The sequence below is a fragment of the Entelurus aequoreus genome, linkage group LG03, assembly GCF_033978785.1.
Source record: "Entelurus aequoreus isolate RoL-2023_Sb linkage group LG03, RoL_Eaeq_v1.1, whole genome shotgun sequence".
NCBI classification, from domain to species: domain Eukaryota; kingdom Metazoa; phylum Chordata; class Actinopteri; order Syngnathiformes; family Syngnathidae; genus Entelurus; species Entelurus aequoreus.
Window position 1 is genome coordinate 12,234,717 of NC_084733.1, and position 25,000 is coordinate 12,259,716.

Sequence of the window (25,000 nt, forward strand, 5' to 3'; positions counted from 1 at the left end):
GTGTCCTTGGGCAGGACACTTCACCCTTGCCCCCGGTGCCGCTCACACCGGTGAATGAATGTTGAATGAATGACGGGTGGTGGTCGGAGGGGCCGTAGGCGCAAATTGGCAGCCACGCTTCCGTCAGTCTACCCCAGGGCAGCTGTGGCTACGAAAGTAGCTTACCACCACCAGGTGTGAATGAATGATGGGTTTTTAACATGTAAAGCGACTTTGGGTACTTAGAAAAGCGCTATATAAATCCCAGGTATTATTATTATTATTAATGCATCCAGCGGGGCATCACAACAAAATTAGGCATAATAATGTGTTAATTTCCATGACTGTATGTATCGGTATCGGTTGATATCGGAATCAGTAATTAAGAGTTGGACAATATCGGCAAAAAAGCCATTATCGGACATCTCTAATACATTACGTTACATTAAGGAGTTGAACAGGAGAACACAAATGTGAGCAACACTAGCATAGCGGTGCGAGCTATGTGCTAACATTACATTTGAACATGTTTTGTGGTTAGCATATTCATTGAAGGAGAAACTAAAATGATCAAACTTACAACCCCCATCTGTGACTCTTGACAGATGTAGTTGGCTTTTATTTACGATGTGTAGCAAAGCCTGCTTTCTTACAAAGTGTTGGGCAGATAAACAGACACATTTAACATAATAAGGGCGCTTTAAAGGTGTTTGCGGTTTTGTTTTTAGCCACATTATGAAGAATTTGGGGATCCAATACTTCACCATGAGGGACATTGACAGACTTGGCATCCAGAGGGTCACGGAAGTTGCTCTGGACCACGTCCTGGCAAGGTACACAACAATAACAATAAGCAAACAATAACTGCAACATTAACCGGTCACTTCCTAACAGAAAACAAAGACCAATTCACCTGAGCTTCGACATCGATGCGTTCGACCCGTCTCTCGCTCCCGCCACAGGAACGCGGGTGAACGGAGGACTAACCTACAGGGAGGGCATCTACATCGCAGAGGAAATTCACAACACAGGTACTAAAAGAGTTGCAGAGACGCCTCAATTAACATGACAAGAGTGTCATCAGGGAGGTAGAAGGAGGTGGTCTTGACCTTTTTGTTACAATAGTTTGGCATCACAAGCTAAGGAGAACCTCCTGGTTTTGTCCACGTGCAGGTCTGCTGTCTGTCATGGATCTGGTGGAAGTGAACCCCGTCCTGGTGTCCAGCCGGGAAGCCGTGGAGGCCACCGCCTCCCTGGCGGTGGATGTCATCGCGTCGTCTCTGGGACAGACGAGAGAAGGCGCTCACGTGGTCATGGACGAGAGCCCCTCGGCGAAGGAGGACGACACAGAGCAGCTCTGCCTCTGAGGACCCTCGAAATCCGCCGAGACACAAACATTCCAACGTGTTGCGTTCAAGACTGCTAAAAGTCCGAGGAGCAGAGCATCTCTTGCTTTTATTTTGGTGTACTCTCTCCATTGTATTTAACCGTGAAAAGTATTTGACTTGAAAGGTTTGCCGTGAAAAGCTTAACCCAATTTAGACAGAAATTGGAGCACAACCTACTAATTTATTTTATATTTATTATCATGAATTGTTTTACAAGAGAATGAGCTCGTCTCAAAAGGTGTTGTGTTTTTTTTAGTCAAAACTAGCAGTCGTACGTTTGCACTTTTGGACCAGCTGTGGTTACTGTATTTGTTTGGCATGTTCATAATATCTGTGACTATGAAAGAAAATGCTACTGTACAGCCTTGACGATTCAAAGGCTAAGCTACGGGTGGGGAACCTGATGTGGCCACTGAACTAAGTCAAGCACCTAACATTTGTTTTAGTGTTCAAACGTAGACCTTCTGGTCTTCCACGTGCTACAATTGTGTCCAGGTGTCATTTTTGACGTGTCTTTAATAGAGGAGTTTGTTCTCTGAGAGGTTCCGCAAAGTTCAATCTAAGAACCACTGCTTTTTATATGCATACAGTACAGGCCAAAAGTTTGGGGACACCTTCTCATTCAATGGGTTTTCTTTGTTTTCATGACTATTTACATTGTAGATTGTCACTGAAGGCATCAAAACTGAACACATGTGGAGCTATGTACTTAACAAAGAAGGTGAAATAACTGAAAACATGTTTTATATACTAGTTTCTTCAAAATAGCCACCCTTTGCTCTGATTACTTTTTCGCACACTCGTAGCATTGTCTCCATGAGCTTCAAGAGGTAGTCGCCTGATATGGTTTTCACTTCACCGGTGTGCTTGAAGCTCACCAAGAGTGTGCAAAGCAGTAATCAAAGCAAAGGGTGGCTATTTTGAAGAAACTACAATATAAAACATGTTTTCAGTTATTTGACCTTAACTCCACGTGTTCATTCATAGTTTTGATGCCTTCAGTGACAATCTAAATAGTCACATTTAATGAGAATGTGTCCAAACTTTTGGCCTGTACTGTATATGAGGTGTAGTTTTGCAAATTTTAGCGAAAATCCGACAAAGATGAAACCATCTCTAATCCATTTTCAGTAGCAGGTGAGGTGTTTCTGTTGGACATTGATCAACAAGAGGCGGCGGGTACTCTGAGGAAACTTTATTATTTCTGCAAACATCATTGATGATTATCGGATTGATTAAAGGAATGGCTCATTCAACGTAAGGGGAAACGACTTCCTTTGCCGTCATGAATCATTGGCTCCAACAGGGAAATACGTGTGCTCGGTGATGATATAAGGATGTGTAAAACAACTTACAAGCATAAATTGGTTCTGTAAAGAAGCTTTTAACTAAAAACATTTGCTTCTCAAATCAACGTACAGTCACTTTGTCATGGTTGGAGAAACAAAGTGATGTCCATCTCTAGCTGTAAGCTATTGCTAGTGAGTAAAACACTATTATAGTGTTTTGAGTATTGCATTTGCTACGCCAACTAATAGCAGAGAGCCTTGCTTCTTAAGTTTTTGCTTGCAACTTAAACCATTATAATTAGCCAAAAGACTTCTCTTATCTCAAAGCACTCTTAAGTCGAGGTACCGCCGCGATGAGAAGGCTGGTTTAAAAAAAAGTAGGTACCGTATTTTTCGGACTATAAGTCGCAGTTTTTTTCATAGGGGTGCGACTTATACTCAGGAGCGACTTATGTGTGAAATTATTAACACATTACCGTGAAATATCAAATAATATTATTTAGCTCATTCACGTAAGAGACTAGACGTATAAGATTTCATGGGATTTAGCGATTAGGAGTGACAGATTGGTAAACGTATAGCATGTTCTATATGTTATAGTTATTTGAATGACTCTTACCATAATATGTTTCGTTAACATACCAGGCACGTTCTCAGTTGGTTATTTATGCCTCATATAACGTACACTTATTCAGCCTGTTGTTCACTATTCTTTATTTATTTTAAATTGCCTTTCAAATGTCTATTCTTGGTGTTGGGGTTTATCAAATACATTTCCCCCAAAAATGCGACTTATACTCCAGTGCGAGTTATATATGTTTTTTCTCCTTCTTTATTATGCATTTTCGGCCGGAGCGACTTATACTCTGAAAAATACTGTAGTTTTAGTCTGTATAAACAAGCAAAAGAAGCAAGCATGCATTTCATTGCAGTGCCTACTCAACATTTAGTAAGACAAATAGTGGCTTGTGTTATCACAGCTGAGAAATAGAAATCATAATTAAGTGTGCTTCAACTGAGTAAGCATAACAAGTATCAATCAGCAAGTTGGCGATTACCTCATCGAAGCTGCTGAGCCAATCAGAGGTCATCATGCAGGCTTCCAGTTTGTGCATCCAGTGTCACTTGAAAAAACATTCGGTGGTCCGAGGGACTTAGTCTGTCATAAATGTTTTCATTGGCCTCTGGTGGCTCGGTCCATGAGGAATTTCAGCGTCAAGTCAGGGGAAGATTTGACCTGGAACCTGGTCCGGGGACTACTGTTCTCATCGTCGGAAGAATTTGAGGTAAACGACAGCGCCCAGGACGGCGAGTTCCATCAGGATGATGACACCCAGCAGGAGCTTGTTTGTCATGAGCCTAATGGAGGTAATGAAAAGCATGCGATGCGTCACTAAATACTGCGCTGATTCCATTTACAAAAACTGATTTAGGCGCACGGTCACTTAAACACCTGGCTCGTGGGAACACTGCCTTATCTGGTTGGCAAGAAGACCCGACAAATCAGGACTTGCACTTACCGCCGAGACATAGAACGAAGGATCTTCCGCGACCGACTGAGGTTCTCTCCTGTATTCACCAACTACAAACAAAAGAACATCATCAATAATAGGAATATTTCCCAGATTCCTAATCTTTTACCATTTGGGGTTTAATGGGGACCTTTTAGGTACATTGTTGCTCTATTTTTGGCTTCAACTTGGATTGTGTTACTTGGAATGTAATGACATTTCCTAAGAGGGTTTATTTCATGTTCAATTTGAATATTTTTGCTTTTAGTTCTTTGAAAGATCAGTGATAATAATAACAATAATTACCATCTTAACATTTGACAACCAAATAATTACACAAGGCGACTCGGTAAAGAATTTGAGTATTATCTTCGACCCAACACTCTCGTTTGAGTCACACATTAAGAGCGTTACTAAAACGGCCTTCTTTCATCCCCGTAATATCGCTAAAATGCGTTCCATTTTGTCCACTAGCGACCCTGAGATCATTATTCATGCGTTCGTTACGTCTCGTCTCGATTATTGTAACGTATTATTTTCGGGTCTCCCTATGTCAGGGGTCAGCAACCCGCGGCTCAAATTCCAATCCGGCTTCAGAACTAACCACTCCACTGACACATGCCTTCTCTATCTGACCGACCACATCAAACATGAGGTGGACGCGGGCAAATACTGCGGCATGGTCATGCTGGACCTTCAGAAGGCCTTTGACACCGTTAACCACGATATACTGTTGGATAAGCTCAGAGCAATCGGATTTAACAAAACCTCTTGGAGCTGGATGCAGTCTTACTTGGAGGGGAGGGAGCAGGTGGTAGAGGTGAACGGCACCGTGTCCCCCCCCCCTCTCGGTGAGCTGTGGAGTCCCCCAAGGCAGTATATTGGGACCTTTACTGTTCCTAATATACATAAACGACATGTCATCGGCATGTGACTGTGAATTGTTTTTGTTTGCGGATGACTCTGCCCTGCTGGTATCCGGCAAGGACAAGTCACAGGTGGAGAAAATCCTCAGTGCTGAACTCTGTAGAACTTGCACCTGGCTCGCTGACAACAAGCTATCCATCCACTTGGGTAAAACAGAATCCATCCTGTTTGGGTCCCACATCAAACTTAAGAGAGTCAATCACTTCACCATAAAAGTAGGTGACAGTGTCATCACCAGGAAAGATGAGGTCACCTACCTAGGTTCCATTCTAGAGGCTAACCTTTCCTGTGATAAAATGGCAACCAAGGTAATCAAAAAGGTTAACCAACGAACGAGATTTCTCTACAGAATTTCCTCTCTGGTCAACAAAAGCACCTTGAGGATTCTGGCGGGAACTCTCGTTCAACCCTTTTTCGATTACGCATGCACCTCCTGGTACCCTAGCACCTCCAAAACCCTCAAATCTAAACTCCAAACTTCTCAGAACAAGCTAGTCAGGTTACTTCTAGACCTCCACCCCAGATCCCACCTCACTCCTACCCACTTCTCTAAAGTGGGCTGGCTCAAGGTGGAGGACAGAGTTAAACAACTTGCACTGAGCCTAGTCTATAAAATCCGCTACACCTCCCTGATACCGAAGTACATGTCAAACTACTTCCTTAACGTAAATGACCGCCATAACCACAACACCAGGGGGTGCTCCACTAACCACGTTAAACCCAGATTCCGAAGTAACAAAGGTCTTAACTCATTCTCTTTCTATGCCACATCAATGTGGAATGCGCTCCCAACAGGTATAAAAGAAAGGGCATCTCTATCCTCCTTCAAAACCGCTATAAAAGTTCACCTCCAGGCAGCTACAACCCTAAACTAACACCCTCCCCGGATTGCTAATAATCAAATGTAAACAATCAAATGCAGATTCTTTTTCTTATGCCTTCTGATCTCTCTCTCTCTCTCTCTCTCTCTCTCTCTCTATGTCCACTACTTGATGTCCATATCCCCACCCCCCCACCCCACCCCCCCTCCACACTCCTGATTGTAAATAATGTAAATAATTCAATGTGATTATCTTGTGTGATGACTGTATTATGATGATAGTATATATGATAGTATATATCTGTATCATGAATCAATTTAAGTGGACCCCGACTTAAACAAGTTGAAAAACTTATTCGGGTGTTACCATTTAGTGGTCAATTGTACGGAATATGTACTTCACTGTGCAACCTACTAATAAAAGTCTCAATCAATCAATCAATCAGTAGCTCCCTGGACCTCTTTCAGAGACGTGTGAAAATGGAAAAAGATTTAAGAAAAAAAATTACTTTTTGTTTTAATATATAATTTTTCTGTAGGAGACCAGACATGACACGAACCTTCCTAATTGTTAGAAATCCCACTGTTTAAATTAAACATGCTTCACCGATGAGAGTATTTGGCAAGCACCGTTTTGTCCTACTAATTTCAGCGATCCTTGAACACATCGTAGTTTGCTACATGTACAACTTTCTCCGATGCTGCCACCTAAAGACGTGTTTTATGCCACTCCTCCTTTGTCTCATTTTGTCCACCAAACGTTTTATGCACACAAGTGAGCATTGTTGATTTTATTGATTTGCTGGAGTGCTAATCAGGCATTTTTGCTCAATCCATGGCTGCAAGCTAATCGATGCTAACATGCTATTTAGGCTAGCTGTATGTACATATTGCATCATTATGCCTTAATTTCCTTTACTTATGTCCTCTGTGAATTGAATTTATATTTGCATGTCTCAAGACACATTATCTGTATGTAATATTGGCTGCATTTCTGTTAGTTGTTTGCGTGCCATGTTGTTCCAGACCACAGCAAACGTTACCCAGCTTGCAAAGATTGTAATAAATCCATTAGAAGAAGACAGCCTGCTGTTTTCCTTAAACTTGGACACACACATCTATACTTTGGTCATTCTGAGCCAGTAATTTCCAGAAGTTATCTCAACCGGCGAGAAGCCTCCATTGCAAAAATTTGTGGAATAAAAATTAAAATACAACATTTCTGTCAACGAAGATTTGCGTCAGCCTTTGATAGTAGGCGTATATAGCTAATATAGACACATCATGTGTTGTCTTCATTATACGACTCATATAAGGCTTTTCATTTTTTGCGGCTCCAGACGGATTTCTTTATTTATTTTTGGTCTAATATGGCTCTTTCAACATTTTGGGTTGCCGACCCCTGCCCTATGTCTAGCATTAAAAGATTACAGTTGGTACAAAATGCGGCTGCTAGACTTTTGACAAGAACAAGAAAGTTTGATCATATTACGCCTATACTGTATATACCTTTATATACCTATATATATATATATATATATATATATATATATATATATATATATATATATATATATATATATATATATATATATATATATATATATATATATATATATATACCTATATGTGCTCACCTGCACTGGCTTCCTGTGCACTTAAGATGTGACTTTAAGGTTTTACTACTTAGGTATAAAATACCACACGGTCTAGCTCCATCCTATCTTGCTGATTGTATTGTACCATATGTCCCGGCAATAAATCTGCGTTCAAAGAACTCCGGCTTATTAGTGATTCCCAGAGCCCCAAAAAAAGTCTGCGGGCTATAGAGCGTTTTCTATTGGGGCTCCAGTACTCTGGAATGCCCTCCTGGTAACAGTTAGAGATGCTACCTCAGTAGAAGCATTTAAGTCCCATCTTAAAACTCATTTGTATACTCTAGCCTTTAAATAGACCCCCCTTTTAGACCAGTTGATCTGCCGTTTCTTTTCTGCTTTCCTGCTGGTCCACTAATAGTGCTAACCTTTTACAGTTAATTTTACTCATTTTCATTGATCGTTCTGTTTAATAAATGAATCGTTTTTTAATCGAATTGTAACCCTTGTATCGCGATGCAAATCGGATCGTCCATCACAAAGATATTTACATCTTTAGGATGGAGATACCCGCTGCCGTTATCAGTCTGGGCAAATCCCAGCTCATTTGGAGGAAGTCAAAATTGTTCTATAAAAATCTCGGCAACGTAGCCATGGTTTGAATTCAGATTCCGGGATCCCAAATAAACAACAAATAAATGGTAACAGGTAAGAAAAGTGAGTTATGTGTAATATGATCCCCTTCAAGACCATCCTAACTTACTCTGTTCCTGCTGCGGTTCAGTTGTTCCCGTTGTTCTCCCAGCTCCTCGATGATGTCCGTGCCGACGTGCTCCGTCTCGGCGGCGAGGCGCTGACTTCGCTCGATGCTCTGGCTGGCGTTGTTCAGAGACTCGGTGCCCTGCAGGAGCAAGGCCCTCTGCGACTGTAAGTTCGTCTGCACAGGGGGACAAATAATGACCACTTTTGACTCGCTCGAGCGGGACTATTGAACACAATTGTTCTCAGGGCAACATTTCCAGAAAACTAAGCAAGGGGGGCCAGACTTCTCCCTTCACCATTATTAGACTTAGACTTCCTTTTTATTGTCATTCAAATTTGAACTTTACAGTACAAATAAGAACGACATTTTGTTGCATTAGCTCGTGGTAGAGCAGGATAAAAAAGCAATAAGGTGCAGATATAAATAAATAGGTTACTGTACAGATAAATATATTGCACCTATGCATCCACGTTTATGGATGTATGTTGTATTGTCTTTATATTCCAGCGAGTTAATCCATTTTTGGGGGGAATTGAGGGGATTATTATGATGCGTTCAAGAGTCTTACGGCCTGAGGGAAGAAGCTGTTACAGAACCTGGAGGTATTGCTACGGAGGCTGCGGAACCTCTTTCTAGAGTCCAGCAGTGAAAACAGTCCTAGGTGAGGGTGGGAGGAGTCTCTGCAGATTTTCTGAGCTATTATTTTGAGAACCAGCATTCTCTAGTGGAGGTTTGGCGTTGGTCTATTTTGAGAGAGAATAAAAACAGCCCTGTTCAGTGTTTCCCATAAACTGCCAAGATACCTGTGGCGGTGGGGGCGTGGCTATGGGCGTGGTCACCATGACATCATCGAGTAATTTGCATAATTTACTACAATGATATGATTTTCTCTAAAAAGGCTCAAAAAATGTATACTTACTAATTAATAATAACAGTTTTGTTTGACACGTCCATCCATCCATCCATTTTACAATATAATTACAACACTTTATGTACATATTTATATACAGATTTGAACAATAAGTTATTCACTGAAATATATTTATTAATTGTGGTTCTTACAAAAAATATATCTTATAAAATATAAAAGCTAAAATGTCTCTTAAAGCTCTGCCCCTTTAATTAGTGCATACTAAATAATTTAACTTTAGCCTACTACTACAACCATATTATTTACCAGCAACATAAAGTGAAACAGAGGCAGAGGTGTCCTGCCACCGTCAGTAACAAATAAACAGAAAACAGTAGTGGTCAAATACAAATAAGGCAACAAGAAAAGTATCCTACACTTCTCTTTTGTAAAGTAAATCTGAACAGCCTATATGGGCATCTACATCAACTATATGATTTGCCTGAGAAGCTGGACGGGACAAAAAAAAAAAAAAATAAAATAAAATAAAATGGTTTTTTTTTATTTGTGGCGGACGGAATTCTTTCGTGGTGGGCCGCCACAAATAAATGAATGTGTGGGAAACACTGATGCATCAAAACAAATAATGTGATGACTTCATATTGACCACGCCTCTAGTGCCTCCCACCGCCATAGGTATCTTGGCAATCTAGGGGAAACCTTGATTCACTTATAAAAATGGATTTAGTTTGTGATGCTGCATCACATTAAATACACCATGACTTGGTCAAGTAAGGTTAAATTAAGTAAAGTGAACTCACGGCCAGCAGCTGTCTTAGCCTACTACTACAACCATATTATTTACCAGCAACATAAAGTGAAACAGAGGCAGAGGTGTCCTGCCACAGTCAGTAACAAATAAACAGAAAACAGTAGTGGTCAAACACAAATAAGGCAACAAGAGAAGTATCCTACACTTCTCTTTTGTAAAGTAAATCTGAACAGCCTATATGGGCATCTACATCAACTATATGATTTGCCTGAGAAGCTGGACAGGACAAAAAAAAATAAAAATAATTATTTTTATTTTTTATTTTTATTTTTTTAATTTTTTTTGTATTTGTGGCGGACGTAATTCTTTCGTGGCGGGCCGCCACAAATAAATTAATGTGTGGGAAACACTGCTGTTATGCAAAAGACAATTGCATAGCTTTCAGGAGGTTTAAATGCCAATGCAAGGATCTGACACTGTTTACACTGGTCCAAGTTCCTTTATACAACAGGAGTGCTCTAAAGTTCACAATAATTTGTCGGTCTTAAGTTTTGAACTGAACTCGGAGGACAAGTCTGGTGTCATTTCCAGTTTAATGGCCCTGCATAGAGCGATGAGTCACCAATAAGAGCTCTTTCCGAGCAGATCTCATGTTCATTGTCACATAAATACCGAGCTGTTCATCACCTTCAACAATTATGTTTGCATAAATGAATTCCATTCCCACCCCTAACTAAAATCACAAACTAACGTGTCCACAGTTCCAAACTCACACTTTGTTGGTTTTGTGATGAATATACGCCAAAGTGACTTCCATCTGACTGCGCAGAACCCGGGTTAGAGTTTTTCATGTCCCTCTGCAGCTTGGCCAGGTCCCGTTGGTACAAGCGCAGCTTTGTCCTCATCGGATTTTTGAACGACTGCGGCGCATCCTGCAGCTCTTCTTCCATTCCTTGTAGCTGAAATGACGGGGTATTATTGTGTTATACAACACCCAAAACCAGTGAAATAAATAAAGACAAAATACAATGATTTGCAAATCCTTTTCAACCTATATTCACTTGAATAGACTGCAAAGACAAGATACTTACCGTTCAAACTGCTAAATTGTGTTATTTTTTTGCAAATATTAGCTGCCACAAGTGGCAAAATAGACTGAGAAAGTTGAGCAGGCTAATTGGGAACAGGTGGGTGCCATGATTGGGTATAAAAAGCAGCTTCCATTAAATGCTCAGTCATTCACAAACAAGGATGGGGCGAGGCTCATCACTTTGTAAACAAACGCGTGAGCAAATTGTCCAAACAGTTTAAGAACAACATTTCTCAACCAGCTATTGCAAGGAATTTAAGGATTTCACCATCTACGGTCCGTAATATCATCAAAAGGTTCAGAGAGTCTGGAGAAATCACTGCACGTGAGCGGCAATGTCCATGACCTTCGCTCCCTCAAGCGGTACTGCATCGAAAAGCGACATCGGTGTGTAAAGGATATCACCACATGGGCTCAGGAGCACTTCAGAAAACCACTGTCAGTAACTACAGTTTGTCGCTACATCTGTAAGTGCAAGTTAAAACTCTCCTACGCAAAGCGAAAGCCCTTTATCAACAACACCCAGAAACGCTTCGCTGGGCCCAAGCTTATCAGATGGACTGATGCAAAGTGGAAAAGTGTTCTGTGGTCTGACGAGTCCCCATTACTGGAGAGATGAATCATGCTTTTCCATCTGGCAATCTGATGGACGAGTCTGGGTTTGGAGGTTGCCAGGAGAACGGTATTGCATTGTGTCGAGTGTGATATTTGGTGGAGGAGGAACTATGATGTGGGGTTGTTTTTCAGGAGTAGGGCTTGGCCCCTTAGTTCCAGTGAAAGGAACTTTGAATGCTCCAGGATACCAAAACATTTGGACAATTCCATGCTCCCAACCTTGTGGGAACAGTTTGGAGCGGGCCCCTTCCTCTTCCATAAAGTCCATAAAGACATGGATGACAGAGTCCGGTGTGGATGAACATGACTGGCCTGCACAGAGTCCTGACCTGAACCCGATAGAACACCTTCGGGATGAATTAGAACATCAGTGGGTGACCTCACAACGCGCTTTTGGAAGAATGGTGGAAAATTCCTACAAACACACTCCGCAACCTTGTGGACAGCCTTCCCAGAAGAGTTGAAGCTGTAATAGCTGCAAAAGGTGGACCCACATCTAGGGCTGGGCGATATATCAATATACTCGATATATACTATATCGTGATATTCGAGTATAAGTTCTCACGCAGTTGCTTTTAGCTGCGGGCACTACACTACAGGCTTTTATCACTCTTTGTTGTCTCTCCTTCTCACAGAGACATAAAACAAGCGCACCTTCTTACATACGTCACATACGTTATCGCCCTAACGGAGCAGAGAGGTAGCGGCATGGGTAACGCTAGCTGTGATGCGAGTGGTAATACGAGAGAAAGAAGGTGCCAATCTGGTAACCAATGAAGGAAGAATTAATTCCCAAGAAAAACCACACGGGGTCCATCGTCTGGCGGTGGTTTGGCTTCAAGCGGGAAGATGTCGAACAGACAACCGTAATTTGTCAAGTGTGGGGCAAAAGCGTTGCTACAAAAAAAAGCATTACTGCTAATATGTAGCATCATTTGAAAAGTTACATATTAGATCATGCAGGTGAACCTAATGAACTGTCAGGTGACTGGCATTAGCTAGCTCATGATTGTCAAACTCTGGCCCGCCGTTTAATTTCACTTGGCCCGTGAGGTGATATCAAATTAACACTAGAGCTGACCCGCACATTATATATAGCGGCGGTGCCGCAGTACACCGCTAATTCTCATACTTGCCAAACCTCCCGGGAGACTCACAAATTTCAGTGCCCCTCCCGAGAATTGTAACGTCCCCTTTTCTTTCTGTCCAACGAGTGCTGGCTCAGTTACATAATATGTGCGGCTTTGGCACGCACATAAAAGTGAATGCAACGCATACTTGATCTTCAGCGATACAGGTTACACTGAGGGTGCCAGTATAAAAACAAATACCCAGAACCTTTTGCAGCACCAACTCTTCCGGGACGCTATAAGGTGTATGTGTGTGTGGGGGGAGGGGGGGTTTGGAGGTAGCGGGGGGCGTATATTGTAGCATCCCGGAAGAGTTAGTGCTGCAAAGGGTTCTGGGTATTTGTTCTGTTGTGTTTATGTTGTGTTACAGTGCGGATGTTCTCCCAAAATGTGTTTGTCATTCTTGTTTGGTGTGGGTTCACAGTGTGGCGTATATTTCTAACAATGTTAAAGTTGCTTATACGGCCACTCTCAGCGTGACCTGTATCGCTGTTGATGAAGTATGCTTTGCATTTACACTACCGTTCAAAAGTTTGGGGTCACATTGAAGTGTCCTTATTTTTGAAGGAAAAGCACTGTACTTTTCAATGAAGATAACTTTAAACTAGTCTTAACTTTAAAGAAATACACTCTATACATTGCTAATGTGGTAAATGACTATTCTAGCTGCAAATGTCTGGTTTTTGGTGCAATATCTACATAGGTGTATAAAGGCCCATTTCCAGCAACTATCACTCCAGTGTTCTAATGGTACAATGTGTTTGCTCATTGGCTCAGAAGGCTATTTGATGATTAGAAAACCCTTGTGCAATCATGTTCACACATCTGAAAACAGTTTAGCTCGTTACAGAAGCTATAAAACTGACCTTCCTTTGCGCAGATTGAGTTTCTGGAGCATCACATTTGTGGGGTCAATTAAACGCTCAAAATGGCCAGAAAAAGAGAACTTTCATCTGAAACTCGACAGTCTATTCTTGTTCTTAGAAATGAAGGCTATTCCACAAAATTGTTTGGGTGACCCCAAACTTTTGAACGGTAGTGTAAGTGTGTGTGTGCGTACAGGAGCTGCTCATATCTCGTGACTGGGCGGGCACGTTGTTAGAAGGGATGAAAAGCGGACGTGACGTCAGCTCGTAGAGGACGTTAAAAGCAGTGCCTGTAAGGCACGCCCCCAAGACTGTGGAATACGAGATATAATGACTGATGAACACCTTCGTTGGATAATGAAGGTTGCCTCAGCTCAAAGCCTGAGCCCCGACATTAATGAACTAGCATCCAAGAAAAGATGGCAGGTATCTGGCTTGGGCACATCAGATTAGATCAGTGTGTTGCAAACTGAGCGGTTTAAAGTCCTGAATGGTTGTTTTATTCATTCTTTTATTTTCAAATGTATTAGCCTGTGGAAAAAGTTAATGTTGATATTTACCTCAGAAGGCTGCAAATAGAAAAGAGGCATTCAATTTTTATTAGGCACCGCAATGTCCCTTTGGGACAGAGGACCCTATTGTTATTGTAACGTTTTATTCTTTAGTATTATTTCGCCGCCTCTTGGAGGTAATTTGACCCCTTTAACATGCTTCAAAACTCACCATATTTGACACACACATCAGGACTGGCGAAAATTGCGATCTAATAAAAAAAAACCTAGCCCCAAAACTCAAAAATGCGCTCTAGCGCCCCGTAGGAAGAAAGCACTGACAAAACTGCCTGTAACTTCTAGTACGAATGTTGTAGCGACATGAAACAAAAACCTCTATGTAGGTCTCACTTAGACCTAGATTTCATACAATAACATCCTTCAGCTAAAATCTACAGGAAGTTGGCTATTCCCCCTTCAAAACAAATGTTTTGTAAAAACAGTCACTTTTGCCTCTTTGAGCTGTAATTTGACCCCCTTAACATGCATCAAAACTCAGCAAACTGGACACACACATCTAATAAAAAACAACAACCCCAAAACTCAAAATTGCGCTCTAGCGCCCCCTAGGAAGAAAACACAGACACAACTGCTCCTACGAAGAAAACTCAGACAAAACTGCCTGTAACTTCCAGTAGGAATGTCGTAGAGACATGAAACAAAAACCTCTATGTAGGTCTCACTTAGACCTACATTTCATACACTGACAACCCCCAGCAAAAATCAACAAGAAGTTTGCAATACCCCCTTCAAAACAAAAGTTTTGTAAAAACCGGTCACCTATTTTCAAACATTATCTCCTCTGAGCACGTTTGTCGTGTCTGCTTCAAACTAGCACAGGAGAGAGATTGAACCCTTCTGATTAAAAGTTGACCAAAGAGTTTTAATGACTGCTCCGGTTTGGATTTTATGTGCCGTCAAAGTCGGTCCCGTCCATCGCTGCTTGCAGCTGTAATTAGGGTCCGCCCTGTACCCTGTATAAAGGACTCCCTGTGGGAGTCCTTTGTACAGGTACAAAGGAACCTATTGTTATTGTAAGGTTTTATTATTATTCTTTATTATTCCGCAGCTTTGCGGACTACTTTGCCCCCCTTAACATGCTTCAAAACTCACCAAATTTGACACACACATAAAAAAACTTGAACAAAACTCTTTAGTAAAAAAATCAAACCCCAAAATTCAAAATTGCGCTCTAGCGCCCCCTAGGAAGAAAACTGCCTCTAACTCCCAGTACGAATGTCGTACAGACATGAAACAAAAACCTGTATGTAGGTCTCGCTTAGACCTACTTTTCATTAATTAATTTCTTCGGGCAAAAATCAACAGGAAGTTGGCAATTTCCCCTTCAAGACAAAAAATGACTAAAAACACTAATTTTTGCTTTTTGAGCTGTAATTTGACCCCCTTAAAATACTTCAAAACTCACCAAACTTTTCACAAACATCGGGACTGGTGAAAATTGTGATCTAAAAAAAAACCGAACCCCAAAACTCAAAATTGCGCTCTAGCGCAATTTTTGAATAAAACAGAGACAAAACTGCTCCTCAGAGGAAAACTCAGACAAAACTGCTTGTAACTTCCGATAGGAACGTCTTAGAGACATGAAACAAATACCACTATGTAGGTCTCACCTAGACCTACATTTCATAGATTGACATCCTTCAGCAAAAATCAACAGGAAGTTTGCTATTCCTCCTTCAAAACTAAATTTTTGTTACAACCGGTCACCAAACATCAAACGTTATCTCCTCTGAGCGCGTTTGTCGTTCGGCTTCAAACTACTACAGGAGAGACATTGAACCCTTCTGATTAAAAGTTGACGACGGCGTTTAGATTCGTGCTACCGTTTTGATTTTACGAGCCTTCAAAGAACCACTGCTCTGATGCTGCTCCGCTGCTGTTAATGACAACGTGAAATTGAATTATTTCTTTTTTGTCCTCAAAATTCTACACACAAGACCCTATAATGACAATGTGAAATGGAATTGTTTCTTTTTTGTCCTCAAAATTCTACACACAAGACCCTATAATGACAATGTGAAATGGAATTAGGACCACTAAAGCTGCTCTGCTGCTGTGATTTTACGCGCCTTCAAAGAAAAAACAACCACTGTGCCGCAACACCTAGGAAAAAAACACAGACACAACTTCCTCTAACTCCCAGTACGAATATCGTAGAGACACGAAACAAAAACCTCTATGTAGGTCTCACACAGGACTACCACTGGACAAAAGTATTGGGACACCTAGGACTAGCACCTGCCAAAAGGCGGACCCGACCAACGCTGCTTGCAGCTTTAATTTCAATTGTATTTGATATGCCATTGATATTTTTTAATTATTATTATTATTATTTGAAACTCGATTTTGCATGTCACTATAAAGATATATAAGCCTTGCTTGTTCACTATTTAATGCAAAACTTGTTTGGGTCCCTATCAAAAAGGTTAATGGGTGAGGGCGGACCTACGTCACTTCCGCCTACCAATCCCCTAGCAACCGGGAATTCGTTGAAAACAAACCAGCTCACAGCGAACACAGCATTGACAGAAAAAGCATTTAACGAGCGTTGTGGCTTGGAAGTCGGCGCTAAATCCTTCATTTACGCATTTTTACTTATTCGCATATCGTGTGAAAAAACGAAAATGTATTATTTGCGTCAGACTCGTCTCAGTGAACTTTAAAGCTTCTCAGGCTTAGCTCAGCTTGCTAGTTAGCTTAGCCTGCGCGCTACTAAGAAAGAGACGTGGAAGTTATCAACAACAAGATCAAGTGTTAGTGTATAAAATATTGAGAGATTTGAGGGCTACATGTATTGAATGGCAACATGAAAATTATAGGGTTTATTGGTTTTTAAAAACCCAACTGTTAAGTGCAAATTTAAACGAAACCGGTTTTCGAAAATAGCTAGCTAGGCTATAGACTATATAGTATATTACTTACTTAACTTACCGTATTTCCTTGAATAGCCGCAGGGGCGCTAATTAATTTAAAACCTCTTCTCACTCCTGCGGTTACCAAAACCATGCGGAATGAGCAAGCATGCTCTAATTATTTTAAAACCTCTTCTCACTCCGGCGCATACCTTATCATTAAAAACACATTTAATAAAAAAAACGTTATTATGATCTTACCTTTACTTGTAGATGGGTCCATGTGCAGCTGCTTCTGATCAAAGGCAGTCTTTCTCATCTTTCTTCAATTTTAAAAGTCTCTGGAGATATTCCTTTAATTATTACCTCCTGCTTCGATTGAAAGTCCAGTTTAGAAAACGGTTTTATTTTAGATATGTAATCCTCCATGTTAAAAGTGCAAGCAAACAATTGCTGCATGCTTGCTGCTTGTTGTCTTCTTCTGCAGTACCTGTTTCCTGCAGTACTGGTAGTCGCAAGAAGGATCACTAGCGCCCTCTACCACCTGGAGGCGGGAGTCATTTAATGACTCATATTTGACCCGGCGGAAGTGCCAAGCATGCGCTAATTATTTTGCGAAACGAGTTTGACCCGGCTGTAATTCTAGGCAGGCGAATACTATATTCCCGGCGCCAATTCAAGGAAATACGGTAATCCTCTTATTCCCGGATGGGAAATAAGGCTTCGACGACTCGACGCCATTCATCTCGCTGCTGTGCTCGTCTCTGTGCCTCGCCCCATGTAAGCTTCATCTCTTTCAGCTCCCCTTCGCCAGGTGTTCTTTGGCCGCCCTGGCTTACGTTTCCCCGGTGGTGTCCATCTTAACGCTGCCTTTGGTATCCTCTCGTTGTCCGGTTTTCGAAAATAGCTAGCTAGGCTATAGACTATATAGTATATACCGCATGTTATTTTTGTACGACAACAACTTCAGCTGTCGAACGTTATAAGGTACAAATTCAACGAGTACAACATTAGCACGGACGTATGGCCAAGTTGTGGTTAAGAAGGTGGATTTTTGTTCCTTATATTTACCAGAAACGAAGTGATCCGAACACACGACCCGGGACTTTGGGGGACTCCAGTGAGAACCGTCCTCGTTTTCCCAGTGTAAAGCTGCGAGCCATTTGTCTCGTCTCTGTGGGCTTTTATCACGCTTTGGCAGAACAAAATACAACCTTTGTTTTCCCTGTTTCCAGTTGTGGTTAGCACAACCAAAAACAACACAGTTTTTCGGCATTTTGGAGGCAGAATGACGGGTTTAACCAGCGTAGGTTGACAGGTTAAAGAGTAATGGCGACGGTTTGTTTTCAACGCCAGTCTGGTTGCTATGGCTCGAAGAACCCGTATGTAGCTCAGTTGCCCGGATGTCGGCCCTCACCCATATGTTCAACCTTGGCCCGCGGCTTTGTTTAGTTTTACATTTTGGCCCACTCTGTATTTGAGTTTGACACCCCTGAGCTAGCTAGTCAACAGTTGTCATTTCAAAAACAAACAAGGCAGCTCACAATTTCCTCAGCCTCGCCCTTCCTCTCGTCGAAAGCCCTCAGCATGCTCTTCTTCTCCTCTGCAGGCACACGAAACACAAACAGTTGAAGCTTGAAAGGTAAACAACTACAGCTTATCCAATAATGTTTACCTGCATGGCTTCTTAGCAGCCTGTCCGGCATTAGCTTCAACTCCTCATACAATGACTTGAACATTTCGTGCAACTTCTCAAATTCCTCCGACGACATCTTAGTTGCTTTGTGACTCGACGTCTGCTCACTTTTTGTTGTTGTTGGAAGATTTGAGATGGCGACTTGTCCAGGGTGTACCCCGCCTTTCGCCCGAATGCAGCTGAGATAGACTCCAGCACCCACCCCAAAAGGGACAAGCAGTATACAATGTATGGATTTAGGACAACTAAGTGCCACCGATAGTTGTGACTATCTTAGATATTTGCTTTCGTAAACAAGCACATAGATCTCGACGAAGGAGACAACCATTGAATCACTTCCGCATGACGGCCCACGTGATTAAAGTTGTCCCTTAGAAGCGCCATACCAAAAATCGAGTGAAATACTTTAATGTCAAATAAAACAAGTATAATGTTACCTCTTTCCCATGTGTACAATGTGACACGAGTCTGACATTTTTGGAGCTGGCCTAAACATTTAAATGAACCCGAATAAGAATTCTGATCAGGCGCTGCTAAGACAGCTTTTACCGGTGTCTTCTGTGTAAACCATTTTTTTTTTTTTTTTTTTTTTAATTGAACAACAAACAACCATAAATAATGCACACAAAAGTCAAGGCACTTTCAACATCAGCGAAACATGTCAAGGAAAGAAAACAAAAGCAAATACAGATAGAGTATTAAATAATAATAATAAATAATAATAAAAAAATATGCGACCCGAAACGGACAAGCGGTAGAAAAATGGATTGGATGGATGAAAAAAATTAAAAATAAAAAGACAAAAGGGTCTACCTAAATCACTTTAAATATTTTTTAACAAAGACATCAATTTAAGGGCTTTTGTACTCTAAACCAGTGGTCCCCAACCACCGGGCCGCAGCCCGGTACTGGTCCGTGGATCGATTGGTACCAGGCCGCACAAGAAAAAATTAAATCAACATAAAAAACACAAGATACATATATATCAATATATATCAATACAGTCTGCAGGGATACAGTCCGTTAGCACACATGATTGTATTTCTTTATAACAAAAAAAAACAAACAAACAAAAAAAAATACATACCCCCCCCCCCCCCCCCGGTCCGTGGGGCAAATTTTCAAGCGATGACCGGTCCGCGGCTACAAAAAGGTTGGGGACCACTGCTCTAAATTAGTGGTCCCCAACCTCTTTTTGCACCAGGGACCGGTTTAATGTAGGCATTATTTTCAGGGACCGGCTTTCCTCTTGTGCCAGATAAAAATACAGCAACAATAAGTGCATGAAAAATACAACTCACAATAATAATAATAATAGATTTATTTGTAAAAAAGCACTTTACATTGAGTAAACAACCTCAAAGTGCTACAGTGTATTAAAAAAAAAAAAAAAGAAATAAAAAGATAATATAACATTTAAAAAAAATAAAACTAGAACAGCCAAATACCTAAAACTAGTATGCATGTATCTAAAAAAAAAAGGCTTTTTTTTTTGTTTTTTTTAAAAAGAAGGGTTTTTAAGCCTTTTTTAAAAGCATCCACAGTCTGTGGTGCCCTCAGGTGGTCAGGGAGAGTGTTCCACAGACTGGGAGCCGCGGAGAAGAAAGCCCGGTCTCCCATTGTTCGTAGCTTTGTCCTCAGAGGTTGGAGGAGGTTAGCCTGTCCGAAGCAGAGGTGTCGTGTGGAGGATTTGGGGGTGAGTAGTTCTTTGAGGTAGAGGGGGGCATTTTCATGGAGGCACTGGTGGGTTAGTAGGGAGACTTTGAATTCAATCCTGAGTGGAACAGGAAGCCAGTGAAGGGATTTGAGAGTTGGTGTGATATGGTCATATTTCTGCACTCCCATCAGGATCCTAGCAGCAGTATAACACTGAATTAGTGGGAGCCCTGGGCTTGTTTCTTTGCAATCAGTTGTAGATGGAAATCAGCCTTTGACTACAATCTGTCACATTTATACTTTATATGTTCATTAATGTGCATTGTATCATGTCACAAAGCTATAACAAATGGCAACTTCCTATGCGGAGTGTTTTTGTACATCTATAAACAAGCTTATTGGTGTGTCTAGTGCAGGGGTCAGCAACCCGCGGCTCTTTAGTGCCACTCTATTGTCTCCCTGGAACATTTTAAAAAAAGGATTGAAAATGGAAAAAAATGGGGGGGATTATATATTTTTTGTTTTAGTATGTTTTTTGTTTGAGGACAAACATGACACAAACCTTCCCAATTGTTATAAAGCCCACTGTTTAATATGTTTGTGTGTATGCTTCACTGATGACAGTATTTGGTGAACATCGTTTTGTCCCACTAATTTCGGCGGTTCTTGAACTCACCATAGCGTGGACTGTGACGCAACAGTTTGTTTACATGTAAAATCTTCCACTCCTTCTTTGTCTCATTTTGTCCACCAGACGTTTTATGCTGTGCGTGAATGCACAACGGTGCGCTTTGTTGATGTTATTGACTTGTTGGAGTGCTAATCAGGCATATTTGGTCAGTGCTGACTGCAAGCTAATCAATGCTAACATGCTATCTGTATGTACATATTGCATCATTAAGCCTCATTTGTCGGTATATTTGAGCTCATTTAATATCCTTTACTTTTATCCTATTTGTGTATGATTTATATTTGCATGTCTCATGACACTGTCTGTATGTAATATTGGCTGCATTTCAGATAGTTGTTTGTGTGCCCTGTTGTTCCAGACCACAGCAAACATTACCTCGCTTAGACAAACTTGCCAAATATTGTAATAAATCTATTAGAAGAAGACAGCCTGCCGTTTCTTTTAACTTGGACACACACATCTATACAATTAAAAGCCAGTCATTTCCAGGAGTTATCTCAACTTCAGAGTGAATAAATATTAAATGTCAACATTACTGTCAACGAAGATTTTCTTCAGCCTGCGACGCATAGTCATTTCGATAGTAGGCTATTACAGCTAATATAGACACTTATGTCATGTGTTGCCTTCATTATAAGACTCATATAAGGCTTTTCCTTTTTTTGCGGCTCCAGACAGATTTGTTTTTTGTATTTTTGGTCCAATATGGCTCTTACAACGTTTTGAGTTGCCGACCCTTGGTCTAGTGCAGGGGTGGGCAATTAATTTTTACCGGGGGCCGCATGAGCAACCCGAGCACTGCTGGAGGGCCACACCGACAATATTTCAATTAAATTTACTTAACTTTATACAAAAGCAGATTGCTTTTGATGGTTTTATTTTTAACACTGTCTTACACAACACTTCCTGATGTATAATACAATGCAAAAATGTCAATTTCTGTCACTTTATCCTGCATCCTCTTTAAAAGTCCAACATTTTTCCCCGTCAGATTTGGACAACCATCTGTTGTCACACCTGCCAGCTTGTCCCATTTCAGTCCTAACATGTCCAAACACGCATTTACCTATGTGAACAAGTCATTACCAGTGGTTGTCTTTTTAATTGACTGCATGGCTGCCAGCTCCTCCGTGATTTGAAAATCTCCAGTTATCCCACGTAAGAAGATGAGCAGCTGGGCGGTGTTACGTACATCGCAGCTCTCATCCAAAGCCAGCGAAAAACAGTCAAAGTCGGCCGTTCTGTTCTTCAGCTGAAGCTCCAAGTTTCCAGCGATGGTCTCAACCCGCCTCGTTACAGTGCGTCGGGAGAGTGACACGTTCTCAAATGCGCCCCTCTTCTCCGGGCATATCAGCGCAACAGAGTCCAATAAGCACTCCTTAATAAACTCTGCATCAGAAAACGGAGATTTTGTGAGAAATGCCGAAACTTGTCCTGACGGCTGCATCTCTGGGGGTGTGAAATTTGGCAAAAAGTCCTTGTTGGGTTTGCAGTTTTACCATCAACGCATCAGCCTCCCTTGCGCGCGCTTCAACAGACAGATTCCGGTATTTTTCCTCGTGCTTCGTCGTGTAGTGGCGATTCAAATGATATTCTTTAAACACAGCAAGCTGTGTACCACACATTAAGCACACGGCTTTACCTTTAATTTCTGTAAAGAAATACTTGGCAGTCCATGTCTTGTTGAAAACACGCCATTCGTCATCAACTTTTCTCTTTTTAGCGTCTCGGGGGTAACCGGGCATCACTTGTCGCCGTGCACCTTCACTCACAGGTTACACACGGACATACGCCCATAAATAACACTTTTCAAAATAAAAGCAGCACAGTTGTATTGCACGCACGACATAGATGTTTTTTTAAATTTATTTTGTAATTTGTGATTGCCGCTGTTCACATTCACTCACAGTCGCGCACGAGCATACGTCCATACGGAAGCAATACAAATAACGCTTTTCAAAACAAAAGCAGCACCCTTGTATGGCACACTCGACATAGATACTTTTTTAAATGTATTTTGTAATTTATGATTGGCCTCACGCGGGCCGGACAGGCACGCACAAAGGGCCGGATGTGGCCCGCGGGCCGCAGAATGCCCAGGTCTGGTCTAGTGGGACAGGCGAAAGTTAAGTGGGAGGAAATGCAGTCATTTATAAATGTAATGTTTCTCTGCGGCCCCGGTAGCAAAATGCGTCACGGACCGGTACCGGACCGGTGGTTGGGAACCACTGCTTTACAGTACAGATAAGAACGGAATTTTGTCGCATTAGCTCGTTGTAGTGCAGGATTAAAGAGCAATAATGTGCAGATATAAATAAATAGATTACTGTAGAGATAAAAATATTGCACTTTCATATGCATCAAAATGCAGTCCTTTCTAAATTATTTCATGTTACTCTGCGACCCGGTAGCAAATGCCTCACGGACCGGTACCGGTCTAAACCATCCTCCAAGATTTGATTGCTAATTGTAATCCGTTAAGCCAATTAGAAAACGTAGGCCTTACTTTCATAAATCGACATTTATGAAGACAATTTTTTTGCCTGGAGCATAATAATGTTGATAAACATTTCTCTGATGCTCTATTGTTGTTGTTGTCATTGTTGTGTTTGCTGTTGTTGTTTTTGTCTCTCTGTCTTATCCCTAAAAGAACACCTCCAGGCAACTTCAACCCTTGACTAACTCCCTCCCCCCTCCACATCCCACCTTCCCGGATTGTAAATTACCAAATGTAAATAATCAAATGTATATACTTGTTCTTATGCTTTCTGAACTCACTATGTTCTCTGCTCGCTGTACATATCCTACCAAGTCAGACCTACACTATTTCAATGTCCATTTATCTGATGATGCAATTGTTGATGACTGAAGTGCTGATATCAACCAAACCCCCCCTTTCCCACCCACCGGATTGTAAATAATTCAATGTATATACTCTGATGATTAACTTGTGTGATGACTTATTATGCCGGTAGTATATATTTGTACCATGAATTGATTTACGTGGACCCCGACTTAAACAAGTTGAAAAACTTATTCGGGTGTCACCATTTAGCGGTCAATTGTACGGAATATGTACTATACTGTGCAATCTACTAATACAAGTTTCAATCAATCAATCAAAATTATCCCCCGTCTTGTCCCCACAATTTCCCCCCGTCTTCCTTTTTTCCCTCTTTCTATCCCCTCCTGCTCCGGCCCGGCTGCACCAAATGATAATATAAATACATTTAAAAAAGTCAAATACGAATAATTAGGGATGCTTTAAATGCTTTAAAATGTAATATCGGAAATTGTCGGTATCATGTTTTTTATTATCGGTATCGTTTTTTTGTTGTTTTTTTTTTTATGAAATCAACATAAAAAACACAAGATACACTTACAATTAGTGCACTAACCCAAAAAACCTCCCTCCCCCATTTACAGTCATTCACACAAAAGGGTTGTTTATTTCTGTTATTAATATTCTGGTTCCTACATTATATATCAATATATATCAATACAGTCTGCAAGGGATACAGTCCGTAAGCACACATGATTGTGCGTGCTGCTGCTCCACTAATAGTACTAACCTTTAACAGTTAATTTGACTCATTTTCATTCATTACTAGTTTCTATGTAACTGTTTTTATATTGTTTTACTTTCTTTTTTATTCAATAATTTTTTATTTATTTATTTATCTTATTTAATTTAATTATTTTTTTTTTAAAAAAGGACCTTATCTTCACCATACCTGGTTGTCCAAATCAGGCATAATTATGTGTTAATTCCACGACTGTATATATCGGTATCGGTTGATATCGGTATCGGTAATTAAGAGTTGGACAATATTGGAATATCGGATATCGGCAAAAAAGCCATTATCGGACATCCCTACAAATAAGGCAACAAGAGAAGTATCCTACACTTCTCTTTTGTAAAGTAAATCTGAACAGCC

At 41.0% G+C, this 25,000-nt stretch overlaps 2 protein-coding genes and 1 long non-coding RNA gene across 3 annotated transcripts in view; 1 reads left to right on the top strand and 2 right to left on the bottom strand.

The window, feature by feature from the left end:
• Positions 1–2,628, top strand: part of arg2 (arginase 2) — a 17,377-nt gene extending 14,749 nt beyond the window's left edge. The window contains exons 6-8 of the mRNA XM_062041235.1: positions 708–812; positions 874–1,010; positions 1,153–2,628. Of these exons, the coding sequence (XP_061897219.1) occupies positions 708–812; positions 874–1,010; positions 1,153–1,346 (436 nt within the window). The 3' untranslated portion in view covers positions 1,347–2,628. The remainder of the gene's footprint in view (positions 1–707; positions 813–873; positions 1,011–1,152) is intronic.
• On the bottom strand, positions 2,197–19,173 carry vti1b (vesicle transport through interaction with t-SNAREs 1B). Its single transcript, XM_062041237.1, has 6 exons — positions 18,695–19,173; positions 18,564–18,622; positions 10,668–10,853; positions 8,273–8,446; positions 4,177–4,238; positions 2,197–4,015 (listed from the first exon to the last, which is right to left on the bottom strand). The coding sequence occupies exons 1-6, from the start codon at positions 18,789–18,791 to the stop codon at positions 3,922–3,924; spliced, it is 672 nt and encodes a 223-aa protein (XP_061897221.1). The 5' UTR covers positions 18,792–19,173; the 3' UTR covers positions 2,197–3,921.
• Positions 19,174–20,194: 1,021 nt separating this feature from the next.
• Positions 20,195–25,000, bottom strand: part of LOC133646154 (uncharacterized) — a 13,135-nt gene continuing 8,329 nt past the window's right edge. Inside the window, exon 4 of the long non-coding RNA XR_009825234.1 lies at positions 20,195–20,567. This is a non-coding gene — a long non-coding RNA (uncharacterized LOC133646154). The remainder of the gene's footprint in view (positions 20,568–25,000) is intronic.

Bases quoted from the DNA above. Each gene is read 5' to 3' on its own strand.
- vti1b (XM_062041237.1), bottom strand. From the start codon at position 18,791: ATGTCGTCGGAGGAATTTGAGAAGTTGCACGAAATGTTCAAGTCATTG. The intron at 18,623-18,694 runs GTAAACATTATT...GTGTGCCTGCAG, and splicing joins GCTGCTAAGAAGCCATGCAG to AGGAGAAGAAGAGCATGCTG. The intron at 4,016-4,176 runs GTAAGTGCAAGT...TACCTCCATTAG, and splicing joins CTTCGTTCTATGTCTCGGCG to GCTCATGACAAACAAGCTCC.